The following is an 18,325-nucleotide window of genomic DNA, read 5'->3' on the forward strand; positions in this document are numbered from 1 at the left end:
TATTCCTGGAGGTTTCATTACATGACATAATCTTTAATTGAAGATTCATCTTTAATTCCTAGGACTCCAGGACAATTCTGGAGAGTTGGCAAGTACAGGAAGACAGGATACTGGGATAGATGGACCACTGGTCTGACCTAGCATGTAGCTCACGAAAGCTTATGCTCAAATAAATTAAAAAAAGGAGTACTTGTGGCACCTTAGAGACTAACAAATTTATTAGAGCATAAGCTTTCGTGAGCTACAGCTCACTTCATCGGATGCATTTGGTGGAAAAAACAGAGGAGAGATTTATATACACACACAGAACATGAAACAATGGGTTTATCATACCCACTGTAAGGAGAGTGATCACTTAAGATAAGCCATCACCAGCAGCGGCGGGGGGGGGGGGGGGGGGGAAGAAAGGAGGAAAACCTTTCATGGTGACAAGCAAGGTAGGCTAATTCCAGCAGTTAACAAGAATATCAGAGGAACAGTGGGGGGGGGGGAAATACAACGGGGGGGGGCCCGTTGCCAACTCTGTCCACATATCTATTCAGGGCACACCATCATAGGGCCTAATCACATCAGCCACACTATCAGAGGCTCGTTCACCTGCGCATCTACCAATGTGATATATGCCATCCTGTGCCAGCAATGCCCCGCTGCCATGTACATTGGCCAAACCGGACAGTCTCTATGTAAAAGAATAAATGGACACAAATCAGACGTCAAGAATTATAACATTCAAAAACCAGTTGGAGAACACTTCAATCTCTCTGGTCACTCGATCACAGACCTAAGAGTGGCTATCCTTCAACAAAAAAGCTTCAAAAACAGACTCCAACGAGAGACTGCTGAATTGGAATTTTTTTGCAAACTGGATACAATTAACTTAGGCTTGAATAGAGACTGGGAATGGATGAGTCATTACACAAAGTAAAACTATTTCCCCATGGTATTTCTCCCTCCCCCCCCCCCACTGTTCCTCTGATATTCTTAAAAAGAAAAGGAGTACTTGTGGCACCTTAGAGACTAACAAATTTATTAGAGCATAAGCTTTCGTGAGCTACAGCTCACTTCATCCGATGAAGTGAGCTGTAGCTCACGAAAGCTTATGCTCTAATAAACTCCCATGCTCTGAGTGTAAGCCTCTGATTGCCAGATGCTGGGACTGGATGACAGAGGATGGATCACTTGATAATTGCCCTGTTCTGTTCATTCCCTCTGAAGTATCCAGCATTGGCCTACGGTTGCCAATTTTGGTTGCACATATTCCTGGAGGTTTCATTACATGACATAATCTTTAATTGAAGATTCATCTTTAATTCCTAGGACTCCAGGACAATTCTGGAGAGTTGGCAAGTACAGGAAGACAGGATACTGGGATAGATGGACCACTGGTCTGACCTAGCATGTAGCTCACGAAAGCTTATGCTCAAATAAATTAAAAAAGGAGTACTTGTGGCACCTTAGAGACTAACAAATTTATTAGAGCATAAGCTTTCGTGAGCTACAGCTCACTTCATCGGATGCATTTGGTGGAAAAAACAGAGGAGAGATTTATATACACACACAGAACATGAAACAATGGGTTTATCATACCCACTGTAAGGAGAGTGATCACTTAAGATAAGCCATCACCAGCAGCGGCGGGGGGGGGGGGGGGGGGGGGGGGGGGAAGAAAGGAGGAAAACCTTTCATGGTGACAAGCAAGGTAGGCTAATTCCAGCAGTTAACAAGAATATCAGAGGAACAGTGGGGGGGGGGGAAATACAACGGGGGGGGCCCGTTGCCAACTCTGTCCACATATCTATTCAGGGCACACCATCATAGGGCCTAATCACATCAGCCACACTATCAGAGGCTCGTTCACCTGCGCATCTACCAATGTGATATATGCCATCCTGTGCCAGCAATGCCCCGCTGCCATGTACATTGGCCAAACCGGACAGTCTCTATGTAAAAGAATAAATGGACACAAATCAGACGTCAAGAATTATAACATTCAAAAACCAGTTGGAGAACACTTCAATCTCTCTGGTCACTCGATCACAGACCTAAGAGTGGCTATCCTTCAACAAAAAAGCTTCAAAAACAGACTCCAACGAGAGACTACTGAATTGGAATTAATTTGCAAACTGGATACAATTAACTTAGGCTTGAATAGAGACTGGGAATGGATGAGTCATTACACAAAGTAGAACTATTTCCCCAGGGTATTTCTCCCCCCCCCCCCCACTGTTCCTCTGATATTCTTGTTAACTGCTGGAATTAGCCTACCTTGCTTGTCACCATGAAAGGTTTTCCTCCTTTTCCCCCCCTGCTGCTGGTGATGGCTTATCTTAAGTGATCACTCTCCTTGCAGTGTGTATGATAAACCCATTGTTTCATGTTCTCTGTGTGTGTGTCTATCAATCTCTCCTCTGCTTTTTCCACCAAATGCATCCGATGAAGTGAGCTGTAGCTCACGAAAGCTTATGCTCAAATAAATTTGTTAGTCTCTAAGGTGCCACAAGTACTCCTTTTCTTTTTTCGTAGGAACTCAGAGATCCTGGTTATGGGCATGCAGGCTATGAGTGGGGAGTTGCACGGCAATGCACAGGTCTGCAAAGGGGGAGCCTCAGCCCGATAGCAGAGGAAAGAGCCAGCCCCATGGGGTAGAGGAGGGGCAGCCCGAGCAGCAGGGTGGGGGAGGAGCCAGCCCCGTGGCGTCAGGGCAGGGCAGCCCCGGAGGGGAGGAGCTCGCCTTCCGGGAAGGGCCAGTTCCGCAGCGAGGCTCGGCCTCCCCTGTCACGTGGGGCGGGAGCGGGGCCCGCGCGCTGGGCTCACGCAGCGCAGGCGCATTGCGCGGCGCGCGGCGATCGTGTGGCGGCGGAGCCGGAGCGGCCATGTCGGGCGCGGCAGGCGCGGCGGGCTCGGCCCGCAAGCGGCTGCTGAAGGAGGAGGACATGACCAAGGTGGAGTTCGAGACCAGCGAGGAGGTGGACGTGACCCCCACCTTCGACACCATGGGGCTGCGCGAGGACCTGCTGCGCGGCATCTACGCCTACGGTGCGGGCCGGGCCCGGGGGGCCGGGGGGCCGGGGCGGGGCGCTCCCACGGGGCCCCGCGGGCCTGGCTCTCCCTTGCTCGTCTCCGCTGGCGCGGGGGTCCCCGGGGCTCTGCGCGCGTGGCCTCAGGCCGCGCTCCCGCCCTGCGCGGGCTGCCGGGGGCTGCGCGGAGCCATCGCACGAAGTGGGGCCGAACGCGGGCGCCGGGCCCGTGTCCAGACGCGCCTTGCACTCGCTTCACTGAGCTCCGTGACAACGAGCCTAGTTCAGCCCGGGCCCCCGCGGGTGTGGGCGCTCAGAGCCGTGCCCGCATTGCAGGGGTTCGGCTTGGCGGGGCAAGCCAGGCTGGTGTTAATCCGCTTTAACCCGGCACGAGGTTGCCGTTACAGGGGTTTAACGCTGCCCCTTTGCTTAAACCACCACCTTGCGCGTCGCCTACTCTCCTCTGTGCCCCTTCGCTTTATGAAATATTGACAACGCTTTGAGATGTACGGGGCAAGAAATTTTAAAAGGTGTTTCTGTTTAAAACCACGTTCTAGGTTTTGAGAAACCATCAGCTATTCAACAGAGAGCGATCAAACAGATTATCAAAGGAAGAGACGTGATTGCACAGTAAGTGGAATTGTGCCCTGAAGGAAGAGAATGGAGACGCTTTATTTTTTTAAAAGTTTGTTAGCAATTTAGCTCGTCTTTCCAAGGTCCTAGGAGTGTTTTAAAATAGTGGTATTAAACAAATCTTAAATGATCAAGGTTTTAAGAATGAGATATCACCAACAACTTATTGTTGGCTGTGATTGTGTGAAAGAAAATTCACCATCTACAATCTTTTAAAAAATGCTGCACATAAGCAGAGTTCAAAAACCACATTGGGCTAGATGTGATCACAGCTGAAATGTCCCTGTTTCTCCCCCCCCAAAATAGTTAATTGTTTCTAATATTATCATTCTGTTAAAAGGAAAGCAATGCAAGAGATGCATGTGCTATAGCTTTGAGTACCTGTCCATACAATAACTGCTGCCATTTGTTGATAAGACAAGTGTTGGGGAAAATAAGGGTTTGGATCTGCCCTGGTGTACTTGTGTCTGCACTGATCCGTTTTCAGAATCTATCCCTTATTTCTGATTGTGTGGTTTTCTGCAGACAACATGTTTTCAGATGTTAATATTAGTGCTCACTAAACTACCTGTACTTTTTTTACAGTCTTTAGAGTTATTTTAAGATTGTACATTCAGTGTGTAAAATATGGTGAATGCTCTATTGCTTATTTACTGCATAATTTAACATTTTGCTCATGGTTTGTCAGGCTGCATTAGGATGGTAACTGGAATTTAAACAACTGCATATAAAATCTATTTTTATTAATAAAATAAGCCCTTAGTACATGATATTGTGCCATATTTATAAAGCTTGACCTCAGATGTTAATTTTCCTCTCCCCTGATTCTCTTTATATAGAAGAGCAGTCTTTAACTCAGTTTTTGCTAGAGGATCTTGGATTCAGCAGTTTATTTAAATGTTTTAAAAGATTATAGTAAACTTAGGCCTTAACATTTTACATTAAGTTCAGATTTTATTTTAAATCTTAATTTAAACGTTTTAAAATTTTTGTTCACACTGCTGAAACTTGAGTGGTCTAATGTAGAACATATAAAAGCACGGATCTGGCAAATGTTTATTCATTCATTTAAATGTGTTTGCAAAAGTTTGCTGGATTGGGCCTAAGTAACATATATAGCCCTGTCTACCATGGGAAATTGCGTATACTTGTCTACACTAATGAACTTTCCTAAAACTTCAAACAAGTTTACTGGCTTTAAAATCTGATGGGATGTTTTTGTAAATGAAACCTTGGTTTCACCCAATATGCCAGTGCTAGCCCATATTGACTTTCACCATGCTATCTCATAACCAATCTCAAGGTTCAAGTTCTTGCCTACAATAGGGTCCTCTCAAAGCTATGGAAGTGACTCACAATTGACAATGAGGGTCAGCCAGAGAGCCTATCTAAGCTGCCCCTAACCAGGGTTGACAACAGCTTGGGAGCTCATGTAGACAAGGCTGTATCATTTACTACACCGATTACAGAAAGCATGCTACAGTTCTATAACAAGTGTTGTGTGGTTTGACCTGTAGACAAGCTCCCAAGTTGTGTTCATCTGTATCTGAGTAACAGTCTAGCTGGGCCTTCTGGTAGATATCTATTGTCAGCCGTGTCTATCTAGTGGCTTAAAGTTGACATTTCAAAAAGAGAAAATTGGGCTCGTGCCAGATGTTTGCTGCTTTATCAGGGGAGAGTATTGAAGGGTTTTACAAAATCTGCTGCTTGTTTTCATTTAGAAATCTGGGATTTTTTCTGCCATAAAAGACTTAGCCCTGTCTACACTAAGAAACCATCTGAAAAAAATCTTCCACTGTTGCTTGCAGTGGTTCTTCCATGGAGCCCTGGGATTGGCTGCCAGTGTTTTTAAACACTGTCATATAACCCTGTTCAGAGCAGGCTGAATCCATTTGTTAAAACAGTGGCAGGTTCACAGCATTGCTAATGCCAGAGGACCTGAACCATTAACAAATAGTGGGAAATTTCTCTGTTGTCCCAAACTAGTGCCTGGGATAGTTAGAACTAGGGAAATAGCAACATTGCAAGTGTAGAGGATGGAAGTGGAGCAGTGTAGAGATTTTTAGTCATGGGTTAACACCTGTTTATCTTCAGTGACTAACTTTTTTTTTGAATACAGGGGTTGGATAAAAATCTAGCACTACATCTTTAGGCTATGTCTACTCTACAGTCTGTCGGCATAACTTACATTACTCAAGGGTGTGAATAAGCCACCCCCGAATGACTGTTACATCGACTTAAGCATTCGTGTGCCCAGCGCTACATCAGTGGGAGAGCTTTTCCCACCAACATGGCTTCTGCTGTTCATGGAGGTGGTCAACGTAGAGCGTCTTCACCAGACGCACTGCAGCGGTACAGTTGCGCTGCTGCAGAGCTGTGCATGTAGACATGCCCTCAGCTGAGATATGAGCTCCTAGTAAACATGCTCTAAGACTCCCAGGAAAGTCTTATAGCAAAGCCAGAGAAACAGACTTGATAGTCTAAGAGATCCAAGGTAAAATACAAGCAGAAAACACCTTTACCAACCCCTCTCCCTGCCCCTTTATGACCTGTTTTTCAAAGAAGCAAAATCATTCAAGTCATCATCACAGGCAAATAGTCCCTTAGTTTAGAGACTGGGGGTTCCAGAGCTGGGGATTTACTAGTGTCAAACAAGGTTTTTTTTAATTATGCAAATGACAACTGTTAGCTAAAATTTTGTAAGTTACATTGTTGAAAATTAACATTGTCTGTTAATTGTAATACTGACTATTAAAAGATTAGCAGAAAAGTTAACTTTTTTGTTTTGGGGAATGTTAAAATTAGCTGGGTGTGTCCTCCAGAAGTAGATTCTTAAATGCTTTATCTTTTCAGGTCACAATCTGGAACAGGCAAAACAGCAACATTTTGTATCTCTGTTCTACAGTGTTTAGATATTCAGGTAACTTTCAGCACTTAAATATACTACATTTTACAATTTTAAAATGAACCTTTTGAAATAGATTTAATAATTTGTATACATTTATTGTTAAGACTACAACTGGATGAGTGAAGCTTTAAACTGAAATCTTCTAACCATAGGCAATGGAATTTGTCAAATTTAATTTAGTCAGATTTTGGCTAAAATCCACTTCTGCAAGAATTTAACTCTTGAGGCCTACTTGGCTGTATTCCTATATTTTAGTAGGTGTCACTGGAAGACAGACGTGGCCATCTTCTTTCCACCTTTCCCATGCAAGCACCCCATGAATTCATTGGATCCACTCACGTGACTTAGAGAATTGTGGCCTAAGGAGGTTCTTTAAGGGAAAAATACTTAAATTTCATCACGATAAAGCTGATTTTTATCAGCCCCGCCTTCCCCAAACACTCTCATTTACATTCTGTAAATACTGAAGTAAACTATCAAGCAGTTATAATGAGACCAATAGTCCCTTTACAGTCTGGCTTCATTTAGGAGTCTGATTCTTCCTCTCTCAGCTCCCTGCAGTCTAGTAACTTCAAAATAAATTCACATTTTCCAAATGCTAAATTTTATGGGATATTTACTTAAAATTTTCAGTGTTCCCAGTGGAAGAGATTTAAATTGTCGTCTCTTTGATTTTTGACTAGTAAAATTATACCTGAGAAAATAATCCAATTGTTTCCATGTGGGAAGTCCACTCACCGCTAGTGGCACCTTCTCCAGGTGTTGTGCCCTCCTGTAGTAGTATCTCTCCCATTGTCCTCTTGCCCCAGGAACCGCTGCCTCCTCTCTGCAACTTAACCATTTGGCCAGGTCACTATCTTTGTTTCCCCCTTCTGGGGTAGCAACGTCTCTCTTGACAAATGGGCTCAAGCAGTCTTCCTGGCCAGCCGGTGCCACTTCCTCAGCAGCTGGTAGGGGAATCTGGGCCGGCTCTCTGATCAGCAATGAAGGCTATTCTTTGCCGCTTCCCCTCTCTGGGTTTGCCAGCCTCCCAGCTCTCTCCCCACAGGGAGCAACTGTGAATTACCCATCTCCACAGATTGCAAACACGCCTCCCTCTTCTTAGGAAGTGACTGCAGCCTTTCCCAGCAGCCCCTGCTGTCAGATCTCTGGTTTATATAGGCCCTTCTGGTTCCTGCACAGGTGAGCTTCTTCTAATTAAGGCTTCTCTCTGTCTTAATTCCCCTCAGCTTGTAACCTAACAGATTAATTGGCCCTCTGGCCTGTCTTTCAGGGCAGGTGTTGGGAGGGTACACCATCGTATTCATGTGCAAGCAAAGAACAAATACATTCTTAATTATTAGTTTTCAGAAAGTAGGACTGAGTGTCTGGTTGTAGCTAGCATAGTGAAAAACAAGCCAGTGGAGTGAAACGTGCTGCTGGATGATATTGTTGAATGTGACTTACCCAGGGAGGTATTCTTGTGTGAGTGGGTTCAAGCAGGAGCAACTTCCCAGATGAGTTGATTGACCCTTACGCATTTTGTACTAACATTTACGCTGAATCCTTCTTGGTTTCCAAGTCCTTCGGGGTCCACTGCCCCTGTTATGTTTGGGTGATATTGGACTTGTTTAATTTGTCTGTTTCATTCAGGTCCGTGAAACCCAGGCATTGATCTTAGCGCCAACTAGGGAGTTGGCAGTACAGATTCAAAAGGTAAGAACATTTGAAGCAGCCAAACTTTTGAGCACATTCTTCGTGCCTGTAAGCTCTTTCCAATGTTTTACAGATGTTGGTAAGTGCCAAGTATTACTAGAACAGTTGGTGAATTTTTAGAATTTTGTCAATTTGCAGTGATTATTTTCCTCCATAGAAAATGAAGTGGTGGTACATATACTTGTTACTGTATCTAATACTGTATTAGTATAGTAACAAATTGATAATACTACTGGTTTACGGATTAGCCCAAAAGTACATATTTTGATGCTTGCTGAGGTACAGTTGGCGCTCTTATTGTTAGACTCTCTGACGGTATAGTGTTGTTTGTTCCTCTTCTTATCATGCTCGCATGTTACAACAATTAACTTTTTGGCATTGTAGTGAGGCTTCTGTAAACAGATGTGTGCAGATCTCTTGAAGATGTTGTGAAGCTGAATTTATTCATCTTTTCTGTCCAGTCTGGGTGGGAGATTGCGGGTTTAGAAGATATCCAGTGGAATGTGTTGAAACCTTTGCCTTGATGCTGTAGCTTTTTATCCTGGATTTTTGGAATGTGGTACCATAGCATTTTCTCTTTCTTGGAACTTCAAAAAATCCCACAGTTTGAATCCTGTGATTGAGAAACTCATACATAGCTAGAAATGCGATAATCAGAGAAAGTGTTGCCTTATTGATACAGATTGCAATTCCTCTGTTTAAATTCAGCTGCAAATTTTCAGACATTTGTGATTTGATCTATCAACTCTAATTTAAATGTTGAGGGAATTAGATTAATTAAGGAGATACTATGTTCCTGCCCATGGTCCTGAAACTCCCTTATCAGTGTGGGAGATTTGTGTCTGTGCTGCTGTTTCTGCATACAAAGTGTCACTGGAAGACAGACGTGGCCGTCTTCTTTCCACCTTTCCCATGCAAGCAACCCATGAATTCATTGGATCCATTCATGTGACTTAGAGAATTGTGTCTCAAAAGATGCCTAAAGACATGACGGCAGTCCTCCCTTTCCCACTCATTGCAAATAGTTTACGTGGTGCTATTGTAAACTGTCTAAATGTTTCTTCTATGCTGACTTGACACAGGGCCTTCTTGCTCTTGGTGACTACATGAATGTACAGTGTCATGCCTGTATTGGAGGCACAAATGTTGGTGAAGATATCCGGAAATTGGATTACGGACAGCATGTTGTTGCTGGCACACCAGGCCGTGTGTTCGGTAAGGAGGTCACTGGCTAGCTATGCCATATCTGGCTTAATATCCAAGATACACAATTGTTCAGGATAAATTTTCAGGGATTGTTCTGCTCCTGCGAATGTAAGTGGTATGAAAACTCCATTTAAAGGGACACCGTAAACCTAAACACTCTAACTTTTACCAACCATTAATAGTAACTTCTAAGATCACTCCTGCTGAAAGAATTGGAGAGAGAGATCATTTTGTTGTTGTTTTCAATTTATCATATATAGTCAATTTCACTTCCCCGAATAATCTGTTTCCCTTGTTTGTGTGGTATTTGCACAGCAAGAAGGCAGAGAATAATTTACTAGGAAAACGTTATTTCATATCCCCAGAAATGGGTATGAGGCTCAGGGGGGAGGGGGAGGAGCCAAAACTACTCAATTGTTTTTTATTGACTAGATTAAAAATTGCCCGAATCCTTTTTATGTGGTTTGTAAAAAGTTCTCAGCAATATATTTCCACTCGAAACTAGCTACCAATACTCCTCTTTTGGCTAGCCCAGCGTGCCAATGCAGGTTTGTTCTCTGGTTTCTCTATAATAACTTCAATTTTTACGGTTACTGAAAGGTGCCTGGATGACAGCATTGGAGACTCAGTTCCTCTAACAGTGCAGGCATGGCATGGCATGGGCAGCAGCGGTACAGGCTTCTCACACTGCCCTGCCAATGTACCTTAGTGCTGACTTACCTCCTGGGCTGAATATCCCTCCTGTTCAGTCCTTGGACTCTCTGAGCCTGGCAACAAGTGTCAGTTCTGGCTGTATTTATAACGTATCGGTATGTTTAGTTTGGAAAAGAGGAGATTAAGGGGGAACATGGTAGCAGACTTGAAAGGCTGCCATAAAAAAAATGAAGAAAAGCTGTTCTCTTTTGTCACAGAGGGCAGGACAAATGGCAGTGGGTTCAAACTTCCGCATTGCAGATTTAGATTAAGTCTCAGGAAACACTTCCTAAGAACAGTGGAACAGACGCCTTGGGAGGTTGTGGAAGCTCCTTCCCTGGAGGTTTTCAAAAGGAGGCTGGGTAGCCACCTGTCCTGGATGATTTAGACACAACAAATCCTGCATCTTGGCAGGGGGTTAGACTAGATGACCCTGGCAGTCCCTCCTAACCCTATGATTTTAACATGAAGCCAGTCTTCATAAACCACAAAATGGGAATTAGTTGGTAACTACCCGCCGGGTCTAGATTGACCAATATGGTGAAAGGCTTCCATATCACTGGACCAGGGGCTATTTTGAGCCATCGAGAAATAGGAACAAAACCTGGATCCATGTGATTGGTTTCTTGTGCAGCAGTTTCCAAAGGATATGCACATCTCTTTCGAGCTGAAGTCCCCCATATCCTGCTGTTGCACTGGTGTTATGCAAATGGCTGCAACTCACCTGTCCTATTTTCCTTGCCTCAGATAGCAAGTTGTGTCCTGGGGCTTGGCATTCTGAATTTTTCACCCCGTCTTTTGTCCCTTAACAGGCATGTGAGGAGCCAACCCCGAATACAATATACTCCTGTTTATTCAAAACCCTATTATCCAGATTTCCACATTATCCAAATCCCATCCTTGTCCCCAAAACCCCTGCCTGCATACGACCCCCCAGTTAGCTACTCTATCTCCTGCTGGCATGCAGCCCTCCAGTGAAATCCCCTGCCGCCCAGGCCCAACTGCCTATTCGCACATCCCCACCTTCTCTCCCTTTGCAACCATCTTGCACCTCTGCTGCAGAGTTGCTCTTCTCACCTGGTTGGTGCCATAGCTCTGGCCCTGGCAGATGCAGCACCGAAGTGCCCAGCTCCCTCATTGGCACAGCCTCCATGCTGCTCCTTGGGCAGCATCCAGGAGCCAGTGCTGGGGTGCACACCAAACTGAGCAACCACAGAAGGAGCCCAGCTGCTAGGGAGTCTGCTGCTTTGCTGTTACTGCACGTGTGTAGTGACAACAGTGAAATCTGTACCCTATCCATTTGTTTCCTCTGCAAGGGAGAGCACTGGGAGGGTTGGGGTGAGAGGCTGTCCTTTCAATTATCCAAATAGTGTGAGGGACACAGATTTTATTTGGATAAATTAAAGTATACCGTGTATGATTTCTGGGGCTTGCAAAGTGGTGTCACGGCTGCAAGCACCCTAGCCTTCCCAGGTTGCCACATGAATATGGGACCATGATATGGAGAGAATCGCTGCCCCAGCAGAATGCATAGATAAGTAGAGCTGTCTGATGGTGGCAGTTAGGGAGTGTTGCAAGTATTTGTGTAGCTGGAAACTTTCATGATACTGAACTGGAACCTTGCAGATATGATTCGTCGTCGAAGTTTAAGGACTCGTGCCATCAAAATGTTGGTTTTGGATGAAGCTGATGAGATGCTCAATAAAGGTAAGAAATACCCTCTGCACTCCTTCCTTCTCCCTCCGCCTCATGCTCTAGTGTGTACAGCACTAGGAATCCTATTGCTAAAGGGCGTGTAATGTAGCTGCTTAGAACTTCGATAGCCCTGTGGCTGTACTTGCTACACCTAATCTGATATAGCGAGAGATCTCTTAGGAAGAAGGAACAACCCTGGAACTAGTAGTAAGCAAAGCCTCAAACTATCTCCATTTTCTGTGGGGTTCAGTGGTTTTGCAGCATGGGGGATAAGATAGAGTTGAAGTTGTTTGGGTGACTTTAGCTGTGAATTCACTACTTCCTAATGTTTGTCTTTAAGTGTAACCTTAATTTTGAATTCCAGAGTCAGTGTAAGAACAAGGTTTTCACAGAAAACGCAAACATTAACACTGCTGTGCTATTTGGTTTGCTTTGTCAGGTTTTAAAGAACAGATTTATGATGTGTACAGATACCTGCCCCCAGCTACTCAGGTGGTTCTAATCAGTGCTACCTTGCCTCATGAAATCCTGGAGATGACCAATAAATTCATGACTGACCCAATCCGCATCTTGGTTAAACGGTGAGTGATGCTCCCACGAGAAAAGCAGCTCTTGAGTTCCACCAGAAGTTGGGCTCTTGTCAATCTCTGGAATTAGTCTTCCTCTGTAAGTGATGGCTTTTGAATGTGATTGCTTCAGATTCCTTCATTGTTGGACTAGAAAGGGACTGGTTAAGGCTGTAAACTTGGTTTAAAGTTCAAAACCCATTCAGATGTTTCTTCTAGTTTGGTGCTGTTTGCCAAGCTGCTTGTAAACTTTCTGTGCTAAAAAGTTTTGTTCTGCAGCAAACATCTTTCCTTCATAAAACTCTGTCGCTTCCCTCCAGCCTGGCTGGCAGCTCCCTACTCTGTTCCCCAAACCACTTCTGCTACTTTTTCATTGCCTTCTCCCATGCAGTGCCCTCCTCCTAGAGATCCCTTTTTCACCCCCGCCCTGCCACTTCTTGCTCCTCCTGTAGAGGTGACCCACAAGATATTTTGATGCCTCCTCTCACATCTTATAATGTGTGAGGTAGGTTTTCCAAGGTGCAACACTTTTTAATACCTAGAAAGCTCAATCTGGGCTTCCTGGGTTTTGCTGGAAGACTTTTGGGGGAGGTGGGGTCTGATATGTCTTAGCTTTCACATCATAACCAAAGGGGATGAGGTGTTTGGATCTTAAACAGATCTCTCTTGTCCCAAATTCCCATTATATGTTGGAGTTCTATGGGTGGCAACAAAACCAGAGTTTTAAGCAGACTAAGTAATGGGTCCTTCCCCTTGCTTAGCCATCTCTCTTGAGATGTCATGTTCGCATTAGATTTCCAAAAAGAAAAGGAGTACTTGTGGCACCTTAGAGACTAACACATTTATTTGAGCATAAGCTTTCGTGAACTACAGCTCACTTCATCGGATGCATCTGACGAAGTGAGCTGTAGCTCACGAAAGTTTATGCTCAAATAAATGTTGGTCTCTAAGGTGCCACAAGTACTCCTTTTCTTTTTATGAATATAGACTAACAAAGCTGCTAGTCTGAAACCTGTCATTAGATTTCCAGTCTTTCTGACAGAGCTCCTAATGTCAAAAGCAGCATTGAAAATCTCACCTTTTGGGTCCTCGGTGTGTAGTGTACGCAGGGCACAAGCTCAATTTTGTCATGCGGGTCACCTTTACATCCATTCTCAAAGCACGCTTCCCAGAGGACATGTCTGAACCATTAACAGTACATGAACCATTCCCCAAATCCGCATAACCCTTAGGTTGTGCGCATCACTCCACATAAGCGAGTGCATGACCCTTAGCCTCCTCTGCATCACTGCTTCCTGTTGATTTAGGCCCCAATCCCACAAGTTGGTCAGCACACGCAGACTCATTTAGCCCTTCACTGGGGTATAGCACATGCACACAACCCTTTCACATGGAACAGCTTGCATTCAGAGCCTTAATGGAACTTCCAGGCAGGGTCTCCCTCTGTCTGCTTTGTAAAGCACCATGTGCATGTAGGACCTTGTTTAAATTATCAGCAATTCACAGTGTATGTGACCATAGTATGAACTCTGTTCAGTGTGGTTGGCAGGTTGAAATGTATTGGCTTACGGACTGTTCTGAAGTGTCTGTCTATTAAAAGACACGATGGCTGTTTTCTATGTGCAGTGATGAATTAACTCTGGAAGGAATCAAACAGTTTTTTGTGGCCGTGGAAAGGGAAGAGTGGAAGTTCGATACGCTGTGCGATCTGTATGACACACTCACTATCACGCAGGCTGTCATCTTCTGTAACACCAAGAGGAAGGTATGACAGCAGCGAATCAGTGTTCGTTTACTTTTATAGTGGTAGCTGTGTTGTTCCCTGGCCTGTCAGAGTTATCAGAATCTAATAATGTGAGACTGAAGACTAGAGGCCAACTGTTAGCCCTGAGAACTGTTAATCTCAGTAGTTTCTCTTGCTTTAAACTGCAGCCCCCTGCTCCTGGCAATTGACTTTTAATAAGAAAAGCCTTGAGTGGATATGCTAAAGAAAATTCCACTCACAGGTTAGGATCCCTCTTCTAACAACTTCTTTCCAGGTTGTTCCTAGTAGAAGTAGGGAGAATCTGCTGAGGGGTCTGGACGATTTTCCATCATTTTTTATTAGCCATTTTTTAAATCAAGGCTGGACTAAAGCCTTAAAAAAAAAACATCTAAACAGGAATTGTAGGGATGGTCTGTGGCCTTTGCTATGCAGGTCAGACTAGATGATCACAGTGGTCTCTCCGGGATTTACAATCTACTCTCTCTCTCTCTCTCTCACACCTGCTGGCCCTTGGTTATAGTGATCAAGCCTGGCTCAAGTGTGTTGGGTGGGATGAGCCTGGCCAGTGAAGGCTGCTGAAAAGAGGAGGAGCATTGTTCTCCCCTTCCACCCAAACCTGGTCTGGGAAGTGTCAACAAATTTATCTGCAGCAGCCAGTGGAATTGTAAATCATGTTGCTGTTGAACTGCCTAGCCAGTCTCTTAACTAACCAACATGAACCGTGACTTGATATTGACTAAAGGCAGCATGTAATGGGTAGTAGAACCAATTGGAAGAGAGATTTTTTGTGCCCTGATTTGAGCTAGTAACTTATGGAACTAAACCAAATGGCACTGGGGGCCTGTTTGAGACATGCTAACCTGGTGCTGGGTTTCTTGTTGGTTAGGTTGATAGTGAGCTAGTCACTAACCAATTATGTGCTGTCATATTGCCATCTTGTCCACTAAGAAAATTGCAACCAGAGGTGGAGTTGCCCATTTAGAACAATAAAATTGACTAGCAAGTAGAGGCCCATAGTCCCCTTGGGACTATTAAAAACAAAACTGAACCCTGGGAGGAAACTCACTTAATCCATACATTGGGGTTGGGAGAGAATAATGCAGCTTTTTCCATCACACAGGCAAGCCCACTGCTAGGTTTGGATCCCCCTCCCTGATGTATAGGGACAGCTTGAGCTGTCACTCATGGATGTTTAGGAATAGTGGAGCTTGCTCTTTCTGGATCAGCTGTCTCTCTCCCTGGATGGTTTTACTGCCCAGGCAAGTATATTGAAGGGGATCCAGCTGTCCCCATGTGGAGTTAGTCCTGGCTGTTACTTATTAGCTAATAGGAATCTTGCAGGTGTTAGTTCAAATGCAGTGATCCACTGTTGCTAGGATAGAATTCACCGAACCTTGCATTGGGTCCGTGCTCCATAAATAATGGAAATGCTTGATGTTCCACAGGGAGGATGCTGACTGCTTTTTCCTCCTGAAAGTCTAATCTTCAGAAGCAGCCATGGAGATGTCTTGTAGCTCCATCTGTGCTTTTTCATGAAAGCTCCATAAGAGGGTGCTTCTTCAAACAAGACTAGCAAACTATTATTTCAGGAACAAACAGCATGATAGTACATGGACAGAACTAACCCTCACTGTCTGTGTGTGCAGGTAGACTGGCTAACGGAGAAGATGAGAGAAGCCAACTTCACGGTGTCCTCAATGCATGGTGATATGCCACAGAAGGAGAGAGAATCCATCATGAAGGAGTTCAGATCTGGGGCAAGGCAAGTGACTTAAATACTCTTCTGTGTGTGGTGTTACAGGAAGAGACCAGGATTTCCCAATGTCCTATGGAAGACTGAACTAGGCCTTCAATATCTATCCCTCTGCATCTCTGCCCTGAAAGCCCCCTTCACCTTTTCACCCTAATTTCTGGTGATTCTAGAATAAGCTATAAAATGAAAATATAAGTTCTGAGACTCTCACTGAGATCACTGGACTGCTCTTCCATAGCATCTGAGGGTGGGGGACCTCTGCATAGGCTGGGATGAAGAACTGTGATGTTAAAAGTAGAATGAGCCCATGGTATTTATTAAGAGTAGATGGGAGCTGGAGAAAGCAGCAGATTGAGCTTCATTTCTCAGCATGTGGAAGGAGTTGCCTCTGACTGTGCCATACCAGGCAGCTGCTGTTGAATGTGATACTTTGTAGTGGAGGTTTTCAGTTCCCATCTTCCCTGACCCTAAAAGCTCTAGTTTGTGTATTCTGCTGAGTTCTCCCTGGAGGAAGCACATAGCTGGTTCCCCCTGTTGAAGAACTAGAAGGAGCCTCCTGCTGAAGTGGCAGAACATGAAATGACTCATTCCATCTGCTAAATATCAAAATGAGCTTCTCACCAGCTGTCCCGTCATCAAGGGGCTGGCGTGAGCAGTTTGATTACAGTAGAATCCCTGTTTGATGAACTAATAGGGGATCGAGGAGTTTGTAAAATTGAATACCTCAATTGTAATAGCTACAGTGTGGAAGTTGCAGCAGGTGCACTGCATCACTTTGTTCTTCAAAGCACTGCAAAGCCATTTAGTTTAAAGGGATATCAACATCAAATTTGTTATGCAATGTATATTTTGTCAGGAAAATGATTTGTATAACTGGTCAGTCATAAGATTCATGTTTGTAAAATTGGAGTTTGACTGTAGCTCTTTGAAACGGTTTTCTTATTAACTAGTTTCCTAAAGCTGCTAAGTGACACTCGGCATGTCAGTGCACTGCAGGAAGATGGTTGTCAATATCTCCCTAACTCATTTCATAACACCCTTCCTGTGGGATTTGAGTGCAATAACTCTCCTCTTCTCTCTTGGCAGCCGCGTGCTTATTTCTACAGATGTTTGGGCCAGGGGGTTGGACGTTCCTCAGGTGTCCCTGATCATTAACTATGACTTGCCCAACAACAGAGAACTGTATATACACAGGTACAGGAATGGCTACTTTTATTAAGTCTGATTGAACTATGATTACCCAGTCAACTAATCCTGGATCCTTTCCTTCAACAGAATTGGTAGATCAGGCCGGTATGGCCGAAAAGGCGTTGCCATCAACTTTGTAAAGAATGATGACATCCGTATCCTGCGTGATATTGAACAGTACTACTCTACCCAGATTGATGAGATGCCCATGAACGGTGAGTGTAGGGTGCATCCAAATATGACTCCTAGCTCAGCTGGGCAGAGTGGCAGCTGCCTCCTAAGTTGGTGTATATCACCATGTAAAATATTACAACAGAATCAAATAGGGAAATTTAAAATACTAAATTTTATTGTACTGAAATGTTTGGCCATTTGTAAACTCAAATCCTGGGGGATTGACAGGTGCTTCTATTCCAGTGAAGAGGCTGAAGCAGTTGTGTGCATTGGCTTCATTACTGTGTGCTGCAATTTTTAGCGTGTTCAGCATATGCTTAACTTGTGTTCTCTCTCAATTCAGTTGCTGATCTTATTTAAAGAAGCAAGACACCCTGAAGACCAGTAGACGGGGAGAGCTCCATCTTAGACTTACTTTACAAGGAGTCAGTCTTATGTGGTATTTTTATTTAACCGTGAAATTTTTGAAGTTCCCTTGGAGGAACATTGCCATTTTCTTGATGTAATCTGCAAATTAGGACGTGTGTAAATAATATTCACTTCCATTCTACCTACTTTTTTCAATTAAAATTTTACCATAATCTTTCCATCTGATCACTGTAAGTTGGTAACTGGGAATGAACTGGGTCCAAAGAGGGGTGTGTTACAGCTAGATGCAGTGTTATGAAAGGGCAACAGCTGTCACATGTACTGAGGCTCCTCAACAACATAATAGGCAAACCTCCCAGTCACGTTTGTTCCAATTGTAACATTCCTGTAAGTTCTGGCTGGTTTGCGTAAGGAAAGAAAGCCACCCTGAGGCTGAACTCTTCCACTCTTGAAAAGCTAGTAGTACTAGTTTCATAGATACTAAGGTCAGAAGAGACCATTCTGATCATCTAGTCTGACCTCCTGCACAGCGCAGGCCATAGAATCTCACCCACCCACTCCTATGAAAAACTTCACCCATGTCTGAGCTATTGAAGTCTTTAAATCATGGTTTAAAGACTTCAAGGAGCAGAGAAGCCTCCCTCAAGTCACCCATGCCCCATG

The 18,325-nt window shown here is 44.2% G+C and overlaps 1 protein-coding gene across 1 annotated transcript; it reads left to right on the forward strand.

The window, feature by feature from the left end:
- The first annotated feature begins 2,761 nt into the window (after window positions 1–2,761).
- EIF4A3 (eukaryotic translation initiation factor 4A3) lies at window positions 2,762–17,880 on the forward strand. The gene is made up of 12 exons (XM_038393695.2): window positions 2,762–3,036; window positions 3,575–3,647; window positions 6,504–6,570; window positions 8,191–8,253; window positions 9,336–9,468; window positions 11,779–11,859; window positions 12,287–12,428; window positions 14,040–14,178; window positions 15,825–15,940; window positions 17,018–17,125; window positions 17,207–17,334; window positions 17,637–17,880. Exons 1-12 carry the CDS (start codon window positions 2,874–2,876, stop codon window positions 17,651–17,653), a joined length of 1,230 nt encoding a protein of 409 aa, XP_038249623.1. The 5' UTR covers window positions 2,762–2,873; the 3' UTR covers window positions 17,654–17,880.
- The last annotated feature ends 445 nt before the right edge of the window (window positions 17,881–18,325 follow it).

Source organism: Dermochelys coriacea, chromosome 3 (genome assembly GCF_009764565.3).
Source record: "Dermochelys coriacea isolate rDerCor1 chromosome 3, rDerCor1.pri.v4, whole genome shotgun sequence".
Lineage (NCBI taxonomy): Eukaryota > Metazoa > Chordata > Testudines > Dermochelyidae > Dermochelys > Dermochelys coriacea.

Coding starts and splice junctions, on each gene's coding strand:
- EIF4A3 (XM_038393695.2), top strand. CDS start 2,874: ATGTCGGGCGCGGCAGGCGCGGCGGGCTCGGCCCGCAAGCGGCTGCTG. Junction 8,254..9,335: donor TGGCAGTACAGATTCAAAAG/GTAAGAACATTT, acceptor GACTTGACACAG/GGCCTTCTTGCTCTTGGTGA. Junction 14,179..15,824: donor TCTGTAACACCAAGAGGAAG/GTATGACAGCAG, acceptor CTGTGTGTGCAG/GTAGACTGGCTAACGGAGAA.